The 24,376-nt window shown below is 49.3% G+C and overlaps 1 protein-coding gene across 1 annotated transcript in view; it reads right to left on the bottom strand.

The window, feature by feature from the left end:
• SLC24A3 (solute carrier family 24 member 3) overlaps nt 1–24,376 on the bottom strand; it is a gene marked incomplete at both ends in the record, with an annotated part of 460,181 nt that overhangs the window by 9,584 nt on the left and 426,221 nt on the right. The window contains 3 exons of the mRNA XM_082669843.1: nt 11,972–12,084; nt 13,445–13,559; nt 16,637–16,803. Coding sequence (XP_082525969.1) covers nt 11,972–12,084; nt 13,445–13,559; nt 16,637–16,803 — 395 coding nt within the window. The remainder of the gene's footprint in view (nt 1–11,971; nt 12,085–13,444; nt 13,560–16,636; nt 16,804–24,376) is intronic.

The following is a 24,376-nucleotide window of genomic DNA, read 5'->3' as shown; positions in this document are numbered from 1 at the left end:
AAGAAGGACCTTGGGAAAAGCCTTCCTCCACGTGGCCACGCCCTCCTTCTGGAAACATTCTCGGGCCCCACTTCCTCCCGGTTCTCCCCCTTTCTGGCTGACCACTCCTCAGCCTCCTTCACTGGATGGTTTTTTCCTGCCGGACATCAGGATATGGTTCCGGGCTCTCTTCTCTATTTACACTTATTTCTTGTAAGAGCTTTATGCTTGAAGACCCACAATAATGCTCTCGCCTGCCACACGGAGACCTTGCCTCTGAACTTCAGATGCCTTTATCCCACTGCCTACCTGACATCTCCACCAGGACGACCCTCAGACACATGAAACCTAATCTGTCCTAAATGGAACCCTGGGCACTGCCTCTTAGATATGCTCCCCTCCACCCCTACCCAGGCTTGTCTTCCCCAGGTCACATATTTTCTCTTTCCTACAAATGCTTCATAACTGGTCTTGGGCCTCTGTCTTGTGTGGCTCCAACCCTTTCCCCATGCAGTAGCTGGAATCTTCTTCCTAATAGGACAATCACACCACCCCCTTCCTTGTCTCCATGGCCACAGCTCTCAGCGTCCTTGCCCACGTGGCCTCTCTGGGCTCTAGTTGCTTCCTGGCACTCATCCCTCTGCCTCCCCGCCTCCCACTCCCACCCTCTGCCCCCAGGCAGAGGAGCTGTCCTCGGGTCCTTCCGTGCACAGAACCTTCTAGTATCTTGGTCTTTTACTAGCTGTTCCTTCTGTTTAGAAAAAGCCTCTCACTTTTATCTCCTTGGTTTCTGATAATCTCAGATTCTCAGAATAAGTGTCACTTCCTCACATGCATTCCAGGTGCCCTGATCCCTGCCACACACAGCCACATGCTGCCATGACTCCCGCATGACCAGCTCTCAGGAGAGCATGCGTCACACTTGGGTTCGGAATTGCCTGTGTGGTCATCTCCTCCCAGAGGCCGGGGCTCCAGGAGCACAGGACGGTGTCTGTCCAGCTCACTGAGGTGTCCCCAGCAATGGCGACCACCTTGGCACACAGAAAGCAGTCAATTCATGTCTGACCAGAAGAAGGATGAGAACATTTCTGATCACTTCTTTTTACCTCTGTGGATTCTGGAATCAGGGGGGCTCTTGCTTGGAAACAGAAAAAGACAGACACCCTCTGCTGCCTCCGTTCATTGCTTCTTAGATTTATTTTACATTTCTAAGCCCCAGCTCAGAAATCAGATTTGCCCTGGCTGCCCCGGAGCCTGCCTGGTGACTTTCTTCGTGCGGTTGGAGCAGGCGGAACAGACCTTTGTCACCAAAATGGGACAAGAAGTACTCATTTTCCAAACTGACTTTTAGAAATAGTTTTTACTGGGGGCACTTAGGTAGCTAGCTGGCTTCTGAGCAATACACAAGTACTAAGAAAAGCCCCAAATCTATAAAACTGCCTTGGTTCCTTGCTGTCAGATGCCTGAACCTCATCCTCGCACGAAACAGCTGTCTCAGTGGTAATTATCCAAAAATTATGACCTGGAAATCCATCTAGGCAAGATGGGAAAATTGCTTCAGAATTGTAGCAGGTTACCTGCTAGGGTGAGGAGGCCGTTAAACCCACACAGGCTGCTGGGTGCCGATGTCAGAGCTACAGAAAGATGTCACGTGGTTACTGAACTGCTAATAGATGGAGGCCCCTGAGTGTCCTTTCGGAAATGACACCCTCTCCCGGGAAAAGCTGGAGGCGGACCTGAGGGAAGACCAAATCGCTCCTGGCCAATAAGCCTCTAAACGCGCTTTTCCATGAACCTGGAGCTATCTTTCCAAGCAACTCCTGCATCTCGGCATGAAGTTACACGTGGGTGACCCTACAGTGCGCCTGGGCACGGGGGCTGGCCCCCAAGGGCCTGATGCAAGCGGCGGAGGGACCCAGGGCCTGGACAAATGGATCATCTTCATGGAAGGATCCAGAGCAGTTCCTCAGATGGAAACCGCTGTAGACTTACTGCAGCCTCAGGCGATTTGAGCTGCACCAACGCCTGTGAAATCTGGGCGTCAAAAGTCCTCTTCCCTCCCGGCTCCTTCTCCCTTTACATGAAGTTGAAGTGCTCACCGAAGCCTTAATAAGCAGACCCTGTCCTCTCTCCCAGCAAAGACTCAAACTCAGGGGCCCCAGCGACGACCCTCACGCTCCTGGGCGCCAGCCGGGAACGGCGGCCTCTGTGCCACGATTTGCTTTGGCCACGGTTCTCCCTGGCCCAGTGAGAAGAGAAGAAACCTCACTGTCCTCTCTCTGCCTCTTTCTGGCTGTGGGATTTAAGCTCTGAGGCCCTGGGTGCCTGACGTGCAGAAGCAGGCCTAGCACAGCACTGCGCTTACAGTGAATCCCTGACCCTGGCCCGCCTTGCCCCGCGCCCTGGCCTTCCTTCTGTTTTCAGACACAGCTGCCCGGGGTACCCTCTTGTTACAAGGCGCCCCCTGCCCCTCAAATCCCCCACTCTTTTTGGCCACTCACTGCTCAGCACAGAGCCCACCGTCCTGGGCAGCAGGTCCAGAGTGACGGGCGCCCCTCACTGTCACACGCCCACCTCACTATCTCCACGGGCTTCTCCTCTGAAGTCAGTACCCCCGTGTTTGTCCCTCATGGAGTCTGTCTCCCTCCACCCGACACACGGTCTAAGGGGGAGGGGCTGGCCTGCCTTGTTCACTCTGTATTCCCAGTTCCTCACCAAGTTCCCGGCACACAGTACATGCACGATACACACTGATGCTTGTCTTACTTAGCTGTTGTCAGAATTAGATGAGCCCATGTGCGCATGGCCTCCCTGGAGTTGCTGGCACATAGTAGGGACTCGATGGATGTTAAGCTATTCTCATTGCTGCTCTGTTTGTCCCCTGCACTTTTCTCAGGTCAGCCTGTTCCTCCCTTCTGCTCTGCTCACGTGTCTTCCTCCCCAAGTGAGGTGGTGCTGATGGGAAAGTCAGGATCCATCCACCCATCCATCCAACAACTATTTCCTGAGCACATTCTAAGTGCCAGGCACTGTGCCAGGCAGAGAGGAAACGATAAACGAGTAAGACGGGCACAGTTCCTGCCCTCGGGGAGATCACTCCTCTGCGGGAGGCTCAGACAAAGGGGCAAAGTCAGCCTTGATGGTACCTGCTGGTGAAAAACACAGCAGCGACATCTGACTCAGGTATGGGAGGTCACAGTGGACATCCAAGCTGGTACCCGAAGGATGAACTGGAGAGAGAGACAAGGGGAGTCCCTGCTGGTGGCCCTTCCCTGCTCTGTGAGGTGGTCTGGTTCCAGGGGACAATTTTCTTCGATCCCTAACTTACAGGAAAACCAAAAGACATAGCTTGGTTGGGCCAAATTGGGCCACTGTTTTGGTCTACCATTACTAGACAAAGAGGTAGCCTGCACCAGTAAAGTTTCCCAGAAAATTAAAGCCTACCTACATGCCAGCACCTTGACTGCTTCTGATGAAATTATTTCATTCTTAATTTTGTCTGGATGACTGCGAATGACCACCATGAATATACATTATTTAACTGGACTGAAATACGGCAACACTCTCAGGAGCTACTGATGTACGAGGATTGCTCGCCTCTGCAATTGAGGAAGTAAAATGTATTCTCTATTTAAACAAGTAAAATGTCCTGCCGTGTGGATGGCGAACGCGAAGCGGACAAGGTTTTACACTCAGGCTCCAGCCACAGGGAACCGATCCGGGTAAATAACTGTCAGACAAAGTAGGGAAGAGAGGGGGCCAACAGGGACGCGGGGAAGAGCTTATGTGATGCTCAGCATGGGCTGTACTTGGGGGCAGTGCCTGGAGGGATGAGAGAAGTCAGGCGTGTGGGCAGGACTCGGGGGGTCTGCTCATAGAGATTTCCTCCCTCTTTGAATGCACTCTCAATCAACGAGATGAAACTATCTCAGAAAAATAAGTAAAAAGTAGCATTTTAAAGAATGCCACTTGGATCTGAGGGTGGTTTGATTACTCTGCCCCTCCCCTGATTCAGCTCACCTGGCTGCCTCCACCTGCCTCTTGTCCATTTACATTTTAGCTCTGCTTCAGGATGAAAACTTTTCCTGACAGTGAAGATTATCGCTATTTATTAAACATGGATTCCAGAATACAATGCTTTAACTGCAATATAATCATGGGCTTCCTGACAGTTACCAAGTTTTGAATAGTACTGAAAAATAAATTAACTAGGTTTTTTTCCCCAGAGAATTTTAAAAGTTCAAAATGTAATCTCCTTTTCGACAAATGATGCTGAAACCACTATATATCCACATGCAAAAGAGTGAAATTGGATCCCTACCTCACACCATATGCAAAATGAAATCTCCTTTGGTTTCCCTGGGGCTCATGAACTGTTTATAGATTATTGAATTTCTACTTTCAAAAGAGAGGCCTACATTGGACGCTGGTATCCCTGGAATAGAATGAAGATCTCTCTGGCACTGGTTACAGAAAGAGAAGCATTTGGATAAATGCTTCTTTCTCTGGGCTTTTCAACCAAATGTTTTCCCCCAAGAGCACTCTCTTGTGTGCCACGGCTGCTTATAAACCAGAAGTGGCCTGCTTCTTCTCCTGCATTTCCCCCTCAACTTCAAAAATAAAGGCAATCTTCAACCACAGAATTTGATGTGCTCCTTGTACAATTCCAGAAGAATGACCAGACTGACTGATGACCCAGTTATGTCATCCACAGATGGAAAACATGAATTTGGGCCAGACATCTAATAGGGCCTGAATTTTTGTGTTCATGATATCACCCTGTCACTAGAGTTTGGAACCTGAAAAGGGTGTGTTTTCATGGCTGCGGGTGTTACTGATATGAGAATTATGTTTAATTTTCTGTTCTCTAAAGAGTGTTCGGAGAATGTCAGGAGAGGAAAAGAGGGCATGATTTATGGCAGACAAAGTGTCTCGTGGAGTTAGGAGTTCATGTTCAATCAGGAAGATTTCACAGCTGGTAAGAGGGGTTGGTTTACCTCCAGGATGAGCTCTGAGTTTTGTTTTTCAATGGTTTTCATTTCACCTTCCGTGACTGTACCCTGTAATCCCAGTAAAGAAAAAATAAACATCATGGATCTTGGGACATTGGAAGGATTTGCGTCCCCTGCTCCTGCCTGTTCATCCCTCCTTGGAGAGACTTAAGGTGGTAAAAATCTATTATTCATGGACTGATTTTCCAGGTTATTTAGAGCATAGTTTCTTCTCGTCGTTTTGCTGCATGCTTTTTAGCCACTAGAGAAAACAAAAAGTAGTTGAAATTCATGTAGGGCTGAAGTTTACTTCTTCACAACTCTGACAAGAGGAATGTGGGAAGGTGAAACAAACAGGAATCAACCAGGTGGATTGTTGCCGAACTCAATGGATCCAATACCCAGCACTCCGAGCTGGGTTCAGGGACACAGAAGCCAGGCGGAGTCTGGGGTGCCGATAAAGATGGGATGTAAAGATGGATCAGGAGATGAAACGACAGACAGTGCACTGCATTTAGAAGAGGCGGAGCCCTTGGAGAGAGGAAGGAGACATCCAAGACCGAGCATGACCATGTAACGACAGAGGCTCACCTGTAGTGCGTCCTAGGGAAGTCAGGGTGTGCTCACAGCAGGGCTCTTGCTTGGAGTGGGATACACAGGCTTGAGGCCTGAGCTGAACTGGGTGATAACGGGGAAGGCTGAATGACAGAACCTTTCTCTATCCTTGCTCAGGCAGCATTGTCTCGCCTCAAAAATAAATGTTGAACCAACTTTTTTTTTTAAATGGCATTTATTTTTTAAATTTTAATTTTATTTATTTATTTATTTTTGGCTGCATTGGGTCTTCATTGCTGCGTGCAGGCTTTCTCTAGTTGTGGAGAGCGGGGGCTACTCTTCGTTGCGGTGCGTGGGCTTCTCATTGTGGTGGCTTCTCTTGTTCCAGAGCACGGGCTCTAGGCACACGGGCTTCAGTAGTTGTGGCGCATGGGCTCAGTAGTTGTGTCTCGCAGGCTCCAGAGCACAGGCTCAGTAGTTGTGGCGCACGGGCTTAGTTGCTCCGTGGTACGTGGGATCTTCCCAGACCAGGGTTCCAACCCGTGTTCCCTGCACTGGCAGGCAGATTCTTAACCACTGCACCACCAGGGAAGTCCCTGAACCAATTTTTTTAAAAAAATATTGGTTTGGAGGGGCACCTTCCGTGCCCCCAGGTCTCAGCTTGGACCTGAAGCTTCCCTCTAAGTCATGAAAGACAGCTGTTGGTGAGGCTAGCGCAAGTGCAGCGGACAATTCACGCAAGGCTTCCGTGACATTCAACACCTTTTTCGTGGCTCAGGTATGTACGAGCCCCATCCTGTGTGCTCTGAGGATGCTCATCCTCACCGAGCTTCCCGTGGTGAGAACGTGAAGGGAAAGGCTGCATTAATAACAAAGGAAAAGAATATGCAGGTGCCATGAAGCTGCCCCTAAACTGCAGGAATGAGATTAGGATAAAATAAAATGCAATGGATATTGTCGTTTTGAAAACTAATGAGGCATGTGTAAAGAGCTCCAAAACATGCGTCTTCTCTATAGCAATTCCAACTCCGGGAAAATAATCAAAAGAAATAGCCGCAAATGTAAATACAGTTTTGTGGTTAATTTCCGTAGCTCTTTAAACTCTATAAGACTGATGTACTAAGATGTCTGTGGCATTGTTAGTTATAACAGTGAAAACCTTGAAGCAGCATCCGTGTCCAACTGCAGCAGGATGATTAAGTAAATTTTGGCATAACGAGGATACTAAACTGCCTAATAATGATGTTTTTAATGAGATTTTTTTTGTTTTCTTTTTTGTTTTTCGGTTTTTTTTTTTTTTTTTTGCGGTACGCGGGCCTCTCACTGTTGTGGCCTCTCCCGTTGCGGAGCACAGGCTCCGGATGCGCAGGCTCAGCGGCCATGGCTCACGGGCCCAGCCGCTCCGCGGCATGTGGGATTCTCCCGGACCGGGGCACGAACCCGCGTCCCCTGTATCGGCAGGCGGACTCTCAACCACTGCGCCACCAGGGAAGCCCTTTAATGAGATTTTAAAGGAAAGTATGTTTGCTGTGTGTAAGAAGTATTTTAAAAAGCAATGTGCAAAATTGTGTAGCGTGACATCAGCTATGTCAACCAGCCTAGAAAGAGAAAACTATGCAGAAATGTTAACAGTTGATATCTCTGGATGGGACTATATGATTTTTATTTCATCCTCTAAAGCTGCAGTGTCTCATCGGCAGCCACAAGTCATGTAGCTATACAAATTTAAATTCATTAAAATAAAATAAAAATGAAAAAATTCAGGCCTTCACTTGTTCCAGCCACATTTCAAGTGCTTAAATGTCTCATGGGGCTAGTGGCTACTATATCCCACAGTATGGCTGGAACATTTTCATCACCGCAGAAAGTTCTATTGGGCAGGTACTGCTCTAGAGTTTTCTCTAATTAGAATTTCTCTAATTAAAGTTTCTCTAATTTTCTATGAAGACCATGAGCTATTTTTATAATCAGAGAAAAGGAAGAAAAACGTAAAGTTCAGATTCGTGGACTGTAGGAAAAACCCGAGAGATTATTTTAGGAATGGCAAAACAGAATCAAGGTGACTTGCACTGAAAGGAAGCAGCGAGGCTTTAATGAGAGTGTCAACACTGTGGAAAATACTGTTCTCAGATTAAGTACAGAAAAGATGTGTTAACCAGAAGGGAGGTGGTCCACACGGGACCCAGGAAAAGGAGCTCAGAGGCAGGGTTAGTCAGTGCACTCAGCATGGCTGGAGTGGAGGGGGCAGCTCGGGGCGGCAGAGAGACAGGCCCTACGATATGGGTGGACGCTCGGACGGCAGCAGCTCAGCAGCCCCAGCAGAAGGTTATCCAGCAAATCCTTCCTGTTTGGACTCCACTCTCAACCGGACACCCTGGACTGCAGGACTCATCCGCGTCTCCACTCCTTCCTGGGTACACAGTTCAACTAATAACCTGGAGCTCCCTTATAGCCAGACGGGAACGTATGACTTATCTGGACAGTGGGTAGGGGCAGCCAGGACATGGACCACTTCCAGGCCTCATCCAAAACCGATCTGCGCCATCCTCCGTGCCCTTGCCCTCTCGGCTTTCTGAGTGCCCGCTGGAGAAGGACTCCACGATGGTAGAACCACCTGATGGAATAAACCTCAATCCCTGAGTTTCTGCTTGAAGCGTCCATGGGAGCTGCCAGGATAGAAACAACTGCAGCAGATTTTGAGCAAGAAATAAACCTTCGTTGGGCTACCCCAGAGAGATTCTGTGGTTATTTGTAATAGAGTAGTAGCAATGCTTATTCTGAGAAATAAAATTCTAACTTGACCTTCCGTGGGGAAGGTATCAATGTAACAGGTCTGGTTATTCAATCCTGCTTGCCTCCAGTGGAGCCTAGAACTCTCAGGCCCTTGGAATGTTCTTCATGTCACTGACTGATGATGTTGGTGTGCACACTGGAAGCGACGGGGCACACTGGACCAGCTTGGCAGGATGTTCGGCAAGCTTTACGATGTGTACCTGGTGTCTGTGCTGGGAATCTGAGTTTTGTGATCACGGCTGTACATGTTGCAGGAGTGTGTCTACCTGATCAGCCCTCCAGAGAGCCTCAGACTCCATCTCCTGCACGTGGCCCTGTAGTGAGGCAGGACTTGGAAGCCTGCACCTGACCTCTCTGGACTTCTCCTGATGCATCTTATTTGCCTGTGGCTTTTACTCTAAACCCTTTGCTCTAATAAAACTTAGCTGTGACTATGACCTGCTGTTGAGTCCCATGAGTACTCCTGGTGAGTCAGTGAACTTGAAGGTGGTCATGGGGCTCCCCAGATACCTCCCCCATAAGATCTTTCTCCAGGAAAACAGAGCGCAAGTCATCGGGAATAAGTATGCTTTCTATCTGGCACTTGGGTATGTTAGTACCATCTGCTGGCATTCTAGCATATACATCAAACTCTCGTGAATTTGGTTGATGTGAGTCCATTCATCAGATTCTGACTGACAACAATGGCACTCTTAGGAATCTTGGAAAGATTATCTGGAATCCTGTGACCACCCAATGGTTGATGCTCCTTCAGGTGTCAACCTGGATGACATTTCTTCAGTGTCTCTCTTACATGCCACTTAACATGGGATAAGATGAAGCAAGTTCACAGATTTAGGACGAGCCGTGAGTGAGGCAGAAATAAAGGCTGTGGAGAGAGATCCCATTTGGCGGCGGTGGGGGGTGGTAGGGTCCAGGGAGGAGTCCTGAATGAAGTGGCATTTGCGACAGACCTGGAGGGAGGAACATCATTTCAAGTGGGAAGAGTGACGGGGAGTATGTGCATCTGAGTCAGAGTTTGCAGGAGGAAAGACTCCAGCAGGGGAAGTGCAGGGCACCTTCAGGGGCTGTGAGTCTAAAGGGTGCTAGCATAGCTCTGTGTAATATCCGAGACAGCAGATGGTCAGGGGGGGCATGGTGTTTTGGGAGCACTGATGGGGGACCATTGAAGGGCTGGCCTCTGGTGAGCATCTGTTTACCTTACAGTCAGCCTAGGCTAAGTGGTCCTTCTTCCTGGGCTTAGGGCCCAGGATTAAAACTCACTCCTGGGCATATACCCAGACAAAACTCTAATTCAAAAAGATACATGCACCCCTATGTTCATGCAGCACTATTTACAATAGACAAAACATGAAAGTAACCCAATGGACATTTGTCCATCAACAGATGAATGGATAAGAAGATGTGGTACATACATACAATGAAATATTACTCAGCCACTAAAAAGAATGAAATAATGCCATTTGCAGCAACATGGATGGACCTGGAGACCATCATACTAAGTGAAGTAAGTCAGACAGAGAAAGACAAATACCATATGATACCATTTATATGTGGAATCTAAAATACAACACAAATGAACATATCTATGAAACAGAAACAGACTCCAGACATAGAGGACAGACTTGTGGTTGCCAAGGCGGAGGGAGAACGGGGTTGGGATGGAGTGGGAGTTTGGGATTAGCAGATACAAGCTATTATATATAGGATGGATAAACAACAAGGTCCTAATGTATAGCACAGGTAACTATATTCAATATCCTGTGATAAACCATGATGGAAAAGAACATGAAAAAGAATGTATATATAGGTACAACTGAATCACTTTGCTGTACACTAGAAACTAACAGAACATTGTAAATCAACTGTACTTCAATAAAATAAATTTTAAAAAAATTATTAAGGGAAAAAAATGAAAAAAAAAATCAACTCACCCACAAAAAACACAGTCACCTCTAATGGAAAATTGGGTAAAGCGCATAAAGAGATAATTATCCTAAAGAAGAACCCAAAAGGCCAATACATGTAAAAAAGAATACGCAGTCTCTCTGGTAATTAAAGAAAGATCAGTTAAAACACAGTTAAAAAAAAACTCATGCTGCTGAATCTCTCATAAAAGTCATCAAAAACATCATTTTGTAAATCCATATATCACGTCAGTTTGAATGTTGTTATTTTTTATTAACTGTCAAACGAGCACCCACATGATCTGGGCCTGCCTGTCCCACAAGCGCATCTCAGGCCACGAGCCCCCAGGCTCACTCTGCTCCACTTACCCTGAATCCCTTCCTTCTCTCCAACAGGCCAAGTGCACTGTTGCCTCAGGGCCTTTGCACGGGCTGTTCCTTCTGCCTGCAATGCTTTTGCTCTGCCCTGCCCCAATTTTCCCATGGTTGTCTCTCTCTAGTTATTCAGACTTTAACTCACAGTCACCTCTTGTAAGGAGCCTTCCCAGACCCCCCGAGGTAATGTAATGCGTCCTCTCTCACCACGTCATCCCGCAATTTCATAGACAGCAGAGGAAAGATCTCGGCCTCTTAGGACACGTTCTGCTTCCTTCCAACTTCTTGTGCTTATCTTTACCCTTTGGTGAAACCTCTCTGCCAACAGGTAGCTTCAAATGAACCAAAAACGTGCGGCCTTTCTGCATGGATTTCAATTTCATCACCGGACACACCTTCCCTACCTGAAACAGCCATGAGTGACGCAACTCGGAGACAAACATCATCTGATAAAATGAGCCACCATATTTTCTTCAGAAAATACACTTACTGACAACACATTACACAGACAGACTGAAGCAACGCTCAGTAACACATTTAGAGTAGCACCCGACGTTGGGCTGGGTGTGAAAACTTCAGAGGCATAAATAATACTGTTTTCTTCCAGATACAGAGAGAAACTGTAGTTTCTCCTTCCATCTTTGGACAGTGTCTGGGAGAGAAGTGCCCATGAGCAGAGGAGGGACACTTTGGGAAGCTGGGAAAGAGCCCTGAAATCTACCTGGACCGCCCGTGTCACCCACCTGCAAATCCACCTGGAGTCACAGCCGGCTTAGCCTTGAGAAGGAGCGCGGGGGCCATCACTGTGGGGTCTGACTGTTGCCAGGTCCCTGGCAGAGACAGCATCGGGTATTTTGTGCCCTTCCTTCATGAATAAAAATGTTTTGCATGCCAAACAAATCCCATGGGACAAACCTGGCCCCCTGGCTGTTTCTGCACAGCCCGTGAGTTAAGAAGGGTTTTTACGTTTTTCATTGGTTGAAAAGATTCGAAAGAATCATAATGTATCATGACATGTGAAAATTATCTGAAATTCAAATTTCAGTTTCTATACATAAAGTTGGACTGAAACAGCCAAGCTCATCCACTTGCCATCATACGTGGCCGCCTCAGGCCACCACAACAGAGCTGATGACAACTGTGACAGAGACCGTCCGGGTGGCAAAGCCTAAAATATCTACTATCAGTCCCTCCCCAGAAACCGCCTACCAGCTCTGCTCTCAAGTCCTGAGTGTTCCCACATGAGCCTGACCTCGCGAGAACCTGGCCAGGAGAATTTGTTTTCCCCTCCACGTGAGAGTTCCCACACCTCCTTTGCCCTGAGACACAGTTACAGTGGCCGAGGCCACGAAAAGCAGAAAAACCACTTACGTAGGATCCGTAATCCACAGCCAGGGTCTGCAGGGCCCAGGGGAGCCCGAGGCCAATGAGGATGTCAAAAACATTGCTCCCGATGGAGTTGGACACGGCCATATCCCCCATGCCTGCGAGGACAAGAGATTACCTGAGTGAGGGAGGTGGTCCCTGGGCGGTGCCCTGGCCCCCAATGACTCTCTCGAGCCCCTGGTCTGACAGCCAGAGACCCACGTGCCCGGGTCTCTCCCAGGCCATCCATCACTGTAGGATGACACAGATTGTAAAATAGTCTATTGAATACACATTTTCTTTTTTTGTGTGCATTTTTTCAATAGAACAGGATGAAATATACATTCTATTGAACTGCTGAGCTTAAATGTAATTTGAAAACCAACTATGGTTCCAAAAATTCTGAAGCATCCTATAGAAAGAAATAAACTCAGCAGTCTATAAAGGGCTCCTGAGTTCACCGACCCACGGTTCACTGAACCCATGGTTCAGTGTCATCACCCATCTGCTCTACGCTGTATCCAATTCTTCTTCTAAATAACTGAGCAACATTAAGGAAAATAATGTAACCAGCAGAATTCCACAAGGACCAGTGAAGGGCACTGTGCTAAGGCCGGGAGCCACAGGCTGTGTTTGCTGAAAACCAGTCTCCTCCCGCACAAATCAGGCCCATAAATTAGAGTGGGGGCTGGGAGGTGCACGGCCATCCAGGGGGCATCCACCTAGGGCGGGGCAGGTGAACTGGGACCTTGGTTTTGAGGGAGGAAGGGTCTGTCATACACTGAAGAGTGACCTCTGGCAGCTGGCACTTTGAGGGGTTCTGCAGTGGGTAAACCTTAGGCTATGGGGTCTGTCCTCTTGAAGCCTCAGTTTCCTCATCCACAAAGTGCATATATGATTGTCTCTATCTCATAGAGTTATGAAGTAACATCATGTGCTTAAACTGCTCTGTTCAGTTGATGGCAAAGGTTGGCCAACATTGTCTTTATTACTTTTTTTTTTTTTTTTTTGCAGTACGTGGGCCTCTCACTGTTGAGGCCTCTCCCACTGCAGAGCACAGGCTCCGGACGCGCAGGCGCAGCGGCCATGGCTCACGGGCCCAGCAGCTCCACGGCATGTGGGATCCTCCTGGACCAGGACATGAACCCGTGTCCCCTGCATCGGCAGGTGGACTCTCAACCACTGCGCCACCAGGAAAGCCCTTTATTACTATTTTTAATAACAGAAGTAATACAACCTCCAGAGAGGATGTGGGTGCGACCCAGGAAGCGTCTCTGCCTTCCTTGAGGGTAGACCTCTGGCTTGTTTCCTTGTTATTCTGATGCCAGGAAGCCTTTTGACCAGCGTGGCACTGAAGCAGCCCAGTGCTCCTTCCCAGCTGGGATTTGGTGCCCTGGTAACTGCCCTGTGACCTCCCCCCGCCCCCCAAGTAGGAAGTCCTGCCTTCGTGTCCCAGCCCCGCCCCATTCGGGGTCACACCTTGTCTGGCCACAATGAGGCTGGCCATGCAGTCGGGCACGCTGGTTCCGGCTGCCAGGAAGGTGATCCCCATGATGACGTCAGGAATCCCCAGCGTGTACCCGATGATCGTGACCTGGGAGAGGCGGGAAGAGGAGAGCTGAGGGCTGGCAGCAGCCCCACCTGCCCGCAGACCCTCCCAGCAAAAAGCTGAAAAGTCTGCAATCTGGGCAGTCTCTCTGGGGGCCACGTCTGCTCTCTGTATCAAGACAGACGGATGAGGAACATCTCAGGGCGCAGACGGGGCTGCTGGCAGGGGACCGGGGTGCAGTTACGGAGCCCATGCTCTCCAACCAAAGACTGGCCTCTCATACTTGTTCCTGTGGGTGAGGCAGGCGGCCTGAGGGAGGAGAAACAGGGTTTCTGGGAAAAGGCAATACAGGGACAGTATCTGAACTCAGGATGTTCCTGGGAAACCCAGACGGATGGCTGCCATGCTGTGCTGGGAACGCAAGTGTCCACGTCCCATGCTGGCTGCATAATGAGACTTTACAGGAGCTGGGAAGGGGCTGACTCACACCATCCAGCCTTGTAGGAAAAGCCATAAGCAGCTGATTCCTTTCCTCTCTTGCTGGAAGCCTGGGGATGTCACCTCTGCCCACGTCGCCCTCTGCCCCACAGTGGCTTACGTTTATCTAGTACTCAGGCACTTCTGTTAGTGCTGAGTGATGCTCCTGGGCTTTAACTTATTCCATTCTCACCACAACCCCAGGGAGTAGGTGCTTATCTGCATTCTTCCCACGAGGACACGGAGGCATCACCCAAGGCCCATGCACTGGGGAGTGGCCCGGGGTGGGGGGACATTCCCACCCGGGCATTCAGGCTGCGCCCGTTGGCACCGGCAGCACCTCTATTTACACAGGAGGGGCTTAGCTGGAGGAAGAACAGCTGACGAGGAGGCAGTGCCTCCATCCCATTAAATGAGCCCATTCTGGCCCCCAGTTTCCAGATGGGCAAACTGGGAGGAAAGCAGTGGGTGAGAAGGCGTGAGGAGGGGCGAGTGGCAAAAGTGAGTAAGTGGAAAGAGACCCATCCCGGGTCCGCAGGCTTCAGGAGAGAAAAACTTGCAGGAGGCGAACCGACGAGGTCATTGTGGGATGCCACGTGCCCTCCCTCACTTTCTGTAAAATTACAAGAAATGCAAATGGGCTATGGTAAGTAGCCCACTCCTCCCAGCTCCTCTGGGACCCCTGCGCTGGAGCCTGGCCTCACTCCCTCCCCGTCCAAAGGTTTGGGGGATGTTAGTTAAATCCGTAGGGATGCCTGGCTTGGTCCCTTTCAAACAGGGAATGCATGTCATTTCCATCCGGTGCTGAACTGAATTTGGGGTGGCCTCGGGTTCTCTGCTTTCCCCTCTCCAGGGAGGAAAGCGAGAGCAGAAACACAGCGTTTCTTCTGTCTGTTCTGGAGCCTTTTGTGAAATGGAGCTGCAAGCATCCTTGTATTTCCTTTCTCACCCTCAGCGGGGTCTCTGCAGGAATTGGTTTGGCTCCATGGGGCTTGGCCTGGGAAGGGGCCGCTGCCCTCGCCCCGTTGTTACTGTGGTTACCATGGTTACGGCTGAGGCTGGCGTTTGGGGGAAGTGATTCTCCGGGTGGCTGGACCAACTCTCAGGGGCTTCTCCTGGTTTCCCGCTTACTCCTGGCCATTTCTCAGGGCTTCTCAGAACCTCCCCCAGAGTGGAAGGAGGCAAACAGAAGGAGGGCGAACCTCGGATCTGTCGGCTACTTCGCGTGTTAGTGGACTTCAGAGAAAACCACTGGGCCACCCGGAGTTCAGGGACACCAATGCTATTCCCCAAACCTGGCACCCAATGAATGTGTCAAATAAAAACTTCAATGAACAAAGGATGAAGGAGAAACCCCCGGCTATAAGACTTGGGTTGAAAAAAAATTATCTGTTTGTCTGTGATGTTGAAGGCACGGGATAATTATTTGTCTGTGATGTTGAAGGCACGGGATAATTATTTGTCTGTGATGTTGAAGGCACGGGATAATTATTTGTCTGTGATGTTGAAGGCACGGGATAATTATTTGTCTGTGATGTTGAAGGCACGGGATAATTATTTGTCTGTGATGTTGAAGGCACGGGATAATTATTTGTCTGTGATGTTGAAGGCACGGGATAATTATTTGTCTGTGATGTTGAAGGCACGGGATAATTACGAGTTAATTGGGTCAGGTTTACACATTTGTTATTACCTCTAAAATAATCTTTTCAGAACCTCTTTTTAGCTCTTGAGTGTAATTCTCCAGAATTTATACTGCATCTCTACCTGATGCTCAAGCATGATTACAGGCACATAACTTTGTCATGGCTTTTAATTTCTGCCCAACTCCAATTCTAATGAATTAGGTTCACTCCTCAGTTAGAAACCGGAGTCATAGACGGGAAGTGCACTCTGGGTGGCTGGGTTTCCTGGAAGGGCTTTGGGGCAGAGGCTCTTTTGAGCAATGGTCCCTCAATCCATGCCAATCCTTGAATCATTGTTGCAGCTTCAGAAGGGACACTTGAGCATTCACCTGGTCCAATGACTTCATTTTCTGGTTGAAGAAACTGAGCGGAGATGAGGAGTGACTATGATGGATGGGATTGTCAGCCCCCCCATGCCTCCCACCCTTCCTCCACGCTGGCTGCCTGTGACCCTGCTGGTCTTTCCACTAGAGCGGGTGGAGTATATTTCCCCCACTCCATGGATGTCGGGCTTGACTGATGGAGTGTGGGTGGAAGTCTCAAGCCAAGGGCCTGGGAGGCACCTGTGTTTGCCCTTGCCCTCCTGCATTCCAATGATCCACCGTGAGAAGACATTCCCCAGGTAGCCACTGGTCCAAAGAAAATGAGCACACACACACGGAGTAGACATGAACCCCACCTGCTGCCTGAATCAAAGGTAACCACACTGGAGTTGGAAGCAGATTGCTTAGCCAGTGCCCTCTAAGATCAGTTACTCTATGGTCTACCTGTCGACATGTGAGCAGGCGCATAAAGTCTTGTGATTCTAAACCACGGAATTTAGGGCTGGTTGTTACACAGTGTGTTGCAGCGACAGCTGACTGATACAGTTACTGGGCTGAAACCCCTGCGCCTACTCCCCTCTGGTTGAGAGTATTTCTCTCTGAAGAGGTCCGGCACTGCACGGGGTCCTGGACTCACCATCCACACCATCATGTAGGAGAAGGCTGCGATCCACAGCGTGGAGGAAGCGAAGGTCACCATAAACCACTTCTCCCAGCGGGGCTTGTTGCAGTTGGGGACAGTGAAGTACAAGACAAAGCTCAGGGGCCAGGTGAACGCCCATTTCACTGTTTCCAGTTTGCCAGCTGGGAAAACAACAAAGGCAAAAAGAAAAAAAAATAAATCAGCGAGCTACATGTCTCTGCTCCACCCTCTGCACGGCTGTCCCCAGACATTTACATCCTAACGGAAGGCCTGTGAAATAAGCCCGACCATGTTGCTCTTTTCCCGGTAGACTCAAATGGCTTTCCACCAGCAACAAAACCAAGCGGAATAAAAAGTTATCCACTGCCACCTGCTACTCAGGCAACTGGAGCCAGGTGGAAAAGGATGAGGAGGAGTCTCAGGATACAAACGGGGTGGGGGGAGAGTGAGGGGTCGGGGTGGAGGTGGGGGAGGGGAGGTAGAGACCGCCAGCTGTCTCTGGGTCCTTCTCCCCATGGACAGGCAGCTACATCTTCCCAGATTCTAAGGCGTCAGCGGGCACGGCGCCACCTAGTGGAATTGATCAACATCCTCTGTCAACTTGCTGAAATCTTGAAAGACCATCTGAAAGCTCTCAAGGTTGTCAAAACACCACTTGAGTGTCCACATCCCAAGCTGCTATGGATTTGCAAATCCATAATTGCTGCCTGGCTCTAACTACTTACTGCCATGGACAAGATGATGGATCTGTCAGTGATGACCTGATCCTACCATCTCTGAGTGCTGCCTGAGTGCTGAGTATCAAAGACACCCATAAATGCTTATTTTGGTGACAACATTACCACGAGTTCCTGTAGCCTCAGATTTGAGAAACACAGTAGTTCTCCTTTGGCCATTATTACCGTCCTGCTTAAGTGCTAACTCACCTCTAAAAAGAAATATCAAGATCTCCATCTTCCAGAAAGTTCTCTGTGTGCATCCTGGTCAACATCCCACCCCTCTACCACCATAGATTCGTTTTTCCTGTTCTCCAGCTTCAAATAAATGAAATCATATTGTATTTTTTTCTGTGTCTACCTTCTTTTATTCAACATAATGTTTTCTGAGTTTCATTCATGTGCAATTCATTCCTAATTGCTCTGTAGTGTCCCATCCTGTGAATACACCACGATTTGTTTATCCATTCTTCCGTGGAGGGGATTTGGGTTGTTGCCAGTTTTCAGGTATTACAAGGAAAGAGGCAGGGAGCTTTCTTGTAGGAGTCTTTTTGCGGGCTTGTTTCCATTTCTCTTGGGCAAAGAGCCAGGAGTCGAATTGCTGAGTCATAGGGTGGGTGTTTATTTAACTTTGTAAGAAACACTAAACTGTTTTCTAAAATGATTATTCCGTTTTATATTCCCTCCAGAGTTAAGGAGGTATTTTTAAAATTACATTTTGAACAGTATGAATAAAATTTATTTTATAATTTTACAATTTATTTTATAATTTTATGCTAGCATCCAGCACTTATTCATACGTCTCTTACCAGTCTCCAAACAGGTTCCTAAAACTATTTAAGAGGAAAACTGCAGAGTAAAGTTACACAACACCACTTTTGGCCCCTGGTCTCCCTGGACGGCAGGGTGGTCTCTAGGGGGAGATGGGGGCTTTCTCATCAGACAGCGCTGGGTCCAGAACCCGTTCTGCCGGAGTCGAGTACCTCAGTTACTTAAATTCCCTAAGCCTCAGTTTCCTCATCTGTAAAATGTGGACACAGAAACACTGAGCTTGAGGGTTGCTGGCAGAATTAAATGAACCATTAGGACAGGGATTGGGGCAACATAAGTTTGCACGTTACTGGACTCAAAACCCTCAGAATCTTTCCTGACTTTCCATTCTTTCATTCCCCACCTCAACCCTGGCCACCTGCCCAGGGAACTCGATCCGTCTGCATCCTCCTATCCCCATGGCCTCTCCCTGGACCAGGTCCTCCATCTATGACCTGGCTGAAGACCTGGCTTCCTAAGGGGACTCCCAGCTCCCTCACCTGCCCCACCTCCATCTGCGTGCCACTGACAGCCAGAGTCTCAGAAAGCAAACTGTTCTAGAACCTTCCACTGGCTTCCAGTGCCCTCAGAGTAAAACCACATCTTCCCGCAAGGCAAATCATTGACTGGTTTGGCTCCTGTCCGCCACTCCCCCTGCTTACACACTCCCCTGGCTCCAAGCCTCCTTCTGCCTCAGAGACTTTGCATCTGTGGTTCCCTCTGGATAGAGCTTGTGGCTGTGTCTGTCCTGTTGAGCAGGTGACCTCCCAACACAAATGTCACCAGACCCCTCAGATCACCCAGTCTGAGATCCCCTCCCACCCCACTCCTTGCTTTCCCATCACCTGCATTTATCTGCTTCATAGCAAATGTTTTCTATTTGAAATTAACAGGTTTATTTGTTTCCTCACTATTTTCAGCTGCCCCCAAACTAGAATATAAACTCTATAAGAACGAGTGTTTTCTCCAACTTGTTCATCACTCTGTTTTGATGCCACGAACAGTGCAGGGCACACATCACATGCTCCATACGTATTAGTATCAACAGTAATGACATAACTACGAACAATCTAATCAGACGGACCAAAGGAAACTATCTGTTTTTGAGAATCTAAGGGCATCCCACTTACAGGTGCGCAATAAAGCAAAGAGAACACATTTGTAAGAAAGGAGGAGTGTCTCTCCATTAGCTGCTATGCATCTGTTTAGATTTAAGGTTTGGAGGTGGTGAGTGAACAATGAGAACACTGGCTGTGCCTGGCTGGATTACAAAGCAACCAGGCTGTCTGGGAGCTTTCTGTGAGGGGCTTTCAAATGCTGCACCATCCAGAACACAGCCAGATCCTAGGATCCCAAATGCTTCCTGGAATTCCACACATTCCTAAAGCCTGCACTGTGGTGATAAGGGATGGATGCACCTGGGGCCCTCGGCATCCCCTCACTGACCACCCGGTCCTCCTAATGCCCTCCCAGGGGGAGGGAGAGACAGAGAGAGAGAGAGAGAGAGAGAGAGAGAGAGAGAGAGAGAGGGAGGGAGGGAGGGAGGGAGAGAGAGAGACACTTGGTTCATTTAAAATACAGCTGCTTTAAAAATTCTGACTTGACACTGGAAGGGCATTGTATCTAGAAAACGGTTTTCACTATCATTAAAAATGATATGTTTTCTTTAACTTACAGCTCCACTCTGACAACAACAAAACAGAAATTCTGCAACAAGCCTTTAAATGTAATATAACAAGTGTAACTCCTCAAACACACCAAGTGATGCAGAAATGTGCTTTTTATGTGATTTCGAGCACCAGGAGCGTTCAGGTAAGGATCGTCGAAATTTCTATTTCTGAACAAAGGGGTAAAAACTGTATCCCTTCTTCTTTCAGCCAGTATTTCTGGACATTTTCCCATCTTTTGTTCCATTGTCATGTGGTCTGTGGTGGGTAGGTCTATTCATCAATTTAACAAATATTTAGTGAACGCCCACTACACCGCTCTGTGCGGGCACTGCTTCAGGTGCTGAGCACATAGCAGCGAATTAACAAAACACCACTCCCTGCACCTGAACCTGATGTCGCAGCGATTATGTGATGTTTTCAAAATCAGCCAGAAAGTCAGGGGATGAAGCAAGGGCGTGAGCTTAGGACTCTGAGCACAGAGCACCCCGTTGAGCATCACTCTTCCTAAAAAGCAGAGAACTTGTTCCCAAGTTATAGTCCTTTAAAAATTTATTTTAAAACTTTTATTAATTTTTAATTTTACTGAGTTATAATTAACATACAATATGACATTAGTTGCAGATGCACAACATAGCAATTCAGTATTTTTATGTATTATGAAATGGTCACTGCTTTGAGACCAGTTGAGACTATACTGAGTTATATAGTGCTGACCAAGCTTTTTAGGAAGCTTAATACTGTCAGACGGAGGAAAAGTCATTGCTCAGTATTGCAGACCCAGAACTAAGTATATACATTTGTTCTAATTATATAGGCAATAAAAATGCACATTGTGTTAAAATGGAAAGTGTAGAGAAAACAAAAAATAATTTCACCTAGGATAAACATACTAATATTTTGGTGTATTTTGTTTCAGTTTGCGCTCCAGGGAAGTGTATTTACCTCCATACACATGTAACTGTTTCTCTTTCTGTCAGTCAGTAGTAAGAAGACTTTCTTCTCATAAGAGGTAAGAATATAAGTACAATTTATATGTATGTAGACATATAGATACATACACTATGCATAGGTATATATAATAAATACATGTATGCAACCTATATGTATGTTATATGCACATAAACATGTGTTAATATAGGTGTATTTATTATATAATACACGATATGTTAACTATGTGTAAATATTCGTGTATTAATATACACTATATTAAAGGTATACAGTATATATAAACCATGTTACATGCACACATTAACTCAATCATACATGTGCACAGAGTACATATATGCACATACACACATAGACACACATGTCCTATATATGCGTCTGTTTACACACTCCCACACAGTTACTTACTTGTTCATTATACACACTCTAGTCAAGCACTGGTGGCAGAAACACAGGGAACCCAGGCCCCTGCAGGATTCCCGTGGGAGGGAAACACATCCTCACCCAGTGGAGGGGCTTTTTTCAGGCCGAAGGAACTTGGCCTGAGAGGACCCTCAAGGGCCCTCTGCTGGCCTGAGGGCCTCCACCCACTCACCACTGGGACGAAGCGTCCCTTCCCAGGGGAAGGCCTGGCCGGACACTCAGCCCCCAGCCTCGAATGGAGGTTCCAGGCCCGGGAACGGGGTTTCTCAGCAGCTGGTGGAGGACAGGGGGCCACAATCGGACAAGCCCATCCTCCACTTCAGAGGCAGAACCAGGCCCTGACCTAGGCTTCCCGGCGACACAGAGGAACCGTGAAGATGGCTGGTGGGACCGTGGGCCTCTAGCCCCCGCCACCTGCGGTGGCCCATGGACCAGCAGATCGGCATCACCTGAGGGCCTGTTAGAGACGCAGAATCTCGGGCCGCACCCGGCCCTCCCGAATCAGAGCCCACCCTTTGTCAAGGATGCCCAGGTGAGAAGGGCTGGTGTAGGGGGACTCAGGATCCCACTTCTGGTTTCAGCACCTTGGGGCCCTGGGGTGAAGCCGAGACCCCTGGGGTGGCAGGACCACGCACAACATCCCTCCTCCTTGCAGACCTGTGCTTCCAAAGGACAGAGGGTGCCTGAGGGGGGTGCCTGAGCCCACACCTGCAGCCATGTCTCCCAACACGTGAGAAGGCCCTGGGGCCTCCACATCTGCATGCTAATCCCAGGGGCAAGGGTGGGGAGCAGAAGTGCAAGATACCCCGAAGCCTCACAGTTAGGTCTGGGGTGTACCTCGTCCAGGTGAGGAACAGGGAACACGTGACCCACAGGGGGCCCCTCTGTCTCACTGAGTGATGAGGGTTGTCTGCTCTCACACACGTGGCTCTGATGTTTTCCCGGAGGGGTGCACGTGGGCTCCTGGGCTCCAGGGCCAGCACAGCGCCAGCCACTTACAAACTCGTCAACTGGCCTCACGGCTTCCTTCGTCGGGGTAAGACTTTAGCCAAGTAAGCGCTCCTGGAGCTTGGTTGCGGGCTGCTGACTGTGAACTCTAAAAACATGGGCTGGGGGAGGCGGAATTCCAGGTGTGGCCCCCAAGGTCTGTGCCCCAGCTTTCACAGCCTGCGGGAAGGATGAACCACCAGCCCTAACGGTGCTAGGCTCTAGGGCAGAGCTGACCTCCAGACGGGCAGGTCATGACCCATCACGGGAGCCCTTGGAAGCAGAAGGGGAGGCTAGAGGGGTGGGGAGTGTGGGGAGGACCAGATGCAACACACGGTGCTGGTTTGCTAGATGAGGGGCCACGGGAGCAGAAGGCGGTGGCCTTGGCGCAGGGAGCAGCCCCGGTGACAGCCACGAGGAAGAGACAGACTCAGCCCTGCAGCCACCAGGAACCCACTCCTGCCAGGAACCCGAGTGTGCCGGGGCCTCTAGGAAGGCCCACAGCCCTGTCCACCCACCTCCATCACGGCCCTGTGAGCCTCGGAACACCCAGCCGGGCCACGCCAGACTTCTGACCCCCAGAACCCGAGCAAACCAACAGGTTTAAGCCGCGAGGCTTGTTCTCATTTGTTACAAAGCAGTAGAAAATGAACACAAGGCCTTATGAAGGAGGAGCGGGGGGTCTGGTCATTTCATCCTTAATATGTGTTTGTCCTGGGCGATAGGAAGGTTGCTAAGAAATGTTGCCAAAGGTGGCAAAATGGATAAAGAACCAGGATAGTTTTTTCTAGCAAGATAAGCTACTAACAAGTAATGATTTAATTCTGGGTGGGCGATTCTGGAGTTTGGGGTCTAGGAATCTGGGTGGGTATTTTCTAGTTAGTTTTGGTCAGCCCTTGACCAGGTTGAGGTCTCAGGAGCCCTGAGGGGGCCCCGGTGCCCCCCTGAGCTTTACCTGCTGTCCCTGGACACAAAGAGGGGTAGAGAAGGAGCCTGCGTCCAAAAGTAACATGCGACTCTGATACCCTGTGCCCACGCCTCACCATTAAACGGCCTTTCACGTGGAACCAGCACTCCCGCCTGAAAACCTACAGCCGCCATGCATCCCAGCACCTTAGAGAAGACACACAGGCTAATTAAACTTCACACACTTGGCAATGAATGCGAATTGGACCATCGCACTCTTTCTTGAAACAGCCAGAAACTTCCGGAAGGTCTAGCAGAATTCTTTGGGTTTGGTCCACCCGTTCCCCTAATGGGTAGGGCTGGGGGACAAGGCTGCGGGAACAGCCAAGTCTTTGCTGGAGGCCGCAGTCGGGGAGAAGGACGCTGCCCTGGTGGCCAGGGTCCTGAAAGCTTTACCAGCCTCCGCCTGTGCCTCCACCCGTCAAGGAGCCGGGGGATTCCCTGGGCCAGCCCCCCGGTGTGATTTAGGCACTGTCTACCCAGGTGTGCATCCCCTGTGGTGCCCATCCTGGAAACAGCAGGTCCTGGGACAGGTGGGGCCTGAATGGGGATGAGGGAAGAGCAAAGGCCGCCTGGGAGGGCTGCTGGGCCCCCAGGGCTGGCTTTGCCAGGACAGCCTCCCACCAACTGCAACGGGGTGGGTGAAGCCCTTCTCCCCCCAGCACCATGTGCCTGGCCAACGGGGTCACAGGCTTTCCTCCTTAGCTCCAGGCGACCCTGAGGAACAGCTGAGGGAGAGACTCCTCGAAATGCCCACATTTCAGCCCATGACCGAGTGTCACCATCTTGGTCATCTTTGGACCCCTACAATAGAGTCTTATCCGCTGTAAAAATTAACATAGGGCTTCCCTGGTGGCGCAGCGGTTGAGAGTCCACCTGCCGATACAGGGGACACGGGTTCGTGCCCCGGTCTGGGAAGATCCCACATGCCGCGGAGCGGCTGGGCCCGTGAGCCATGGCCGCTGAGCCTGCGCGTCCGGAGCCTGTGCTCCGCAATGGGAGAGGCCACAACAGTGAGAGGCCCGCGTACCGCAAAAAAAAAAAAAAAAAAAAAAAAAAAAAAAAATTAACATAAATACTTCTACGTCATACAGAGATATTTCCTTGAATTTAAAATCAGAGAGGTCACCCAAGTCAAGGGCATCAACTCAGCAGCCTCAAAATAGCTCCAGACCCCACAGCCCAGCCCAGCCCAGCCCAGACGCGGGACCTCTTAC

This window comes from Grampus griseus (genome assembly GCF_964374135.1).
Source record: "Grampus griseus genome assembly, chromosome: 14".
Lineage (NCBI taxonomy): Eukaryota > Metazoa > Chordata > Mammalia > Artiodactyla > Delphinidae > Grampus > Grampus griseus.
Note: the sequence above shows the minus strand (reverse complement) of the source record. Positions and strands in the feature narration are given on the sequence as shown.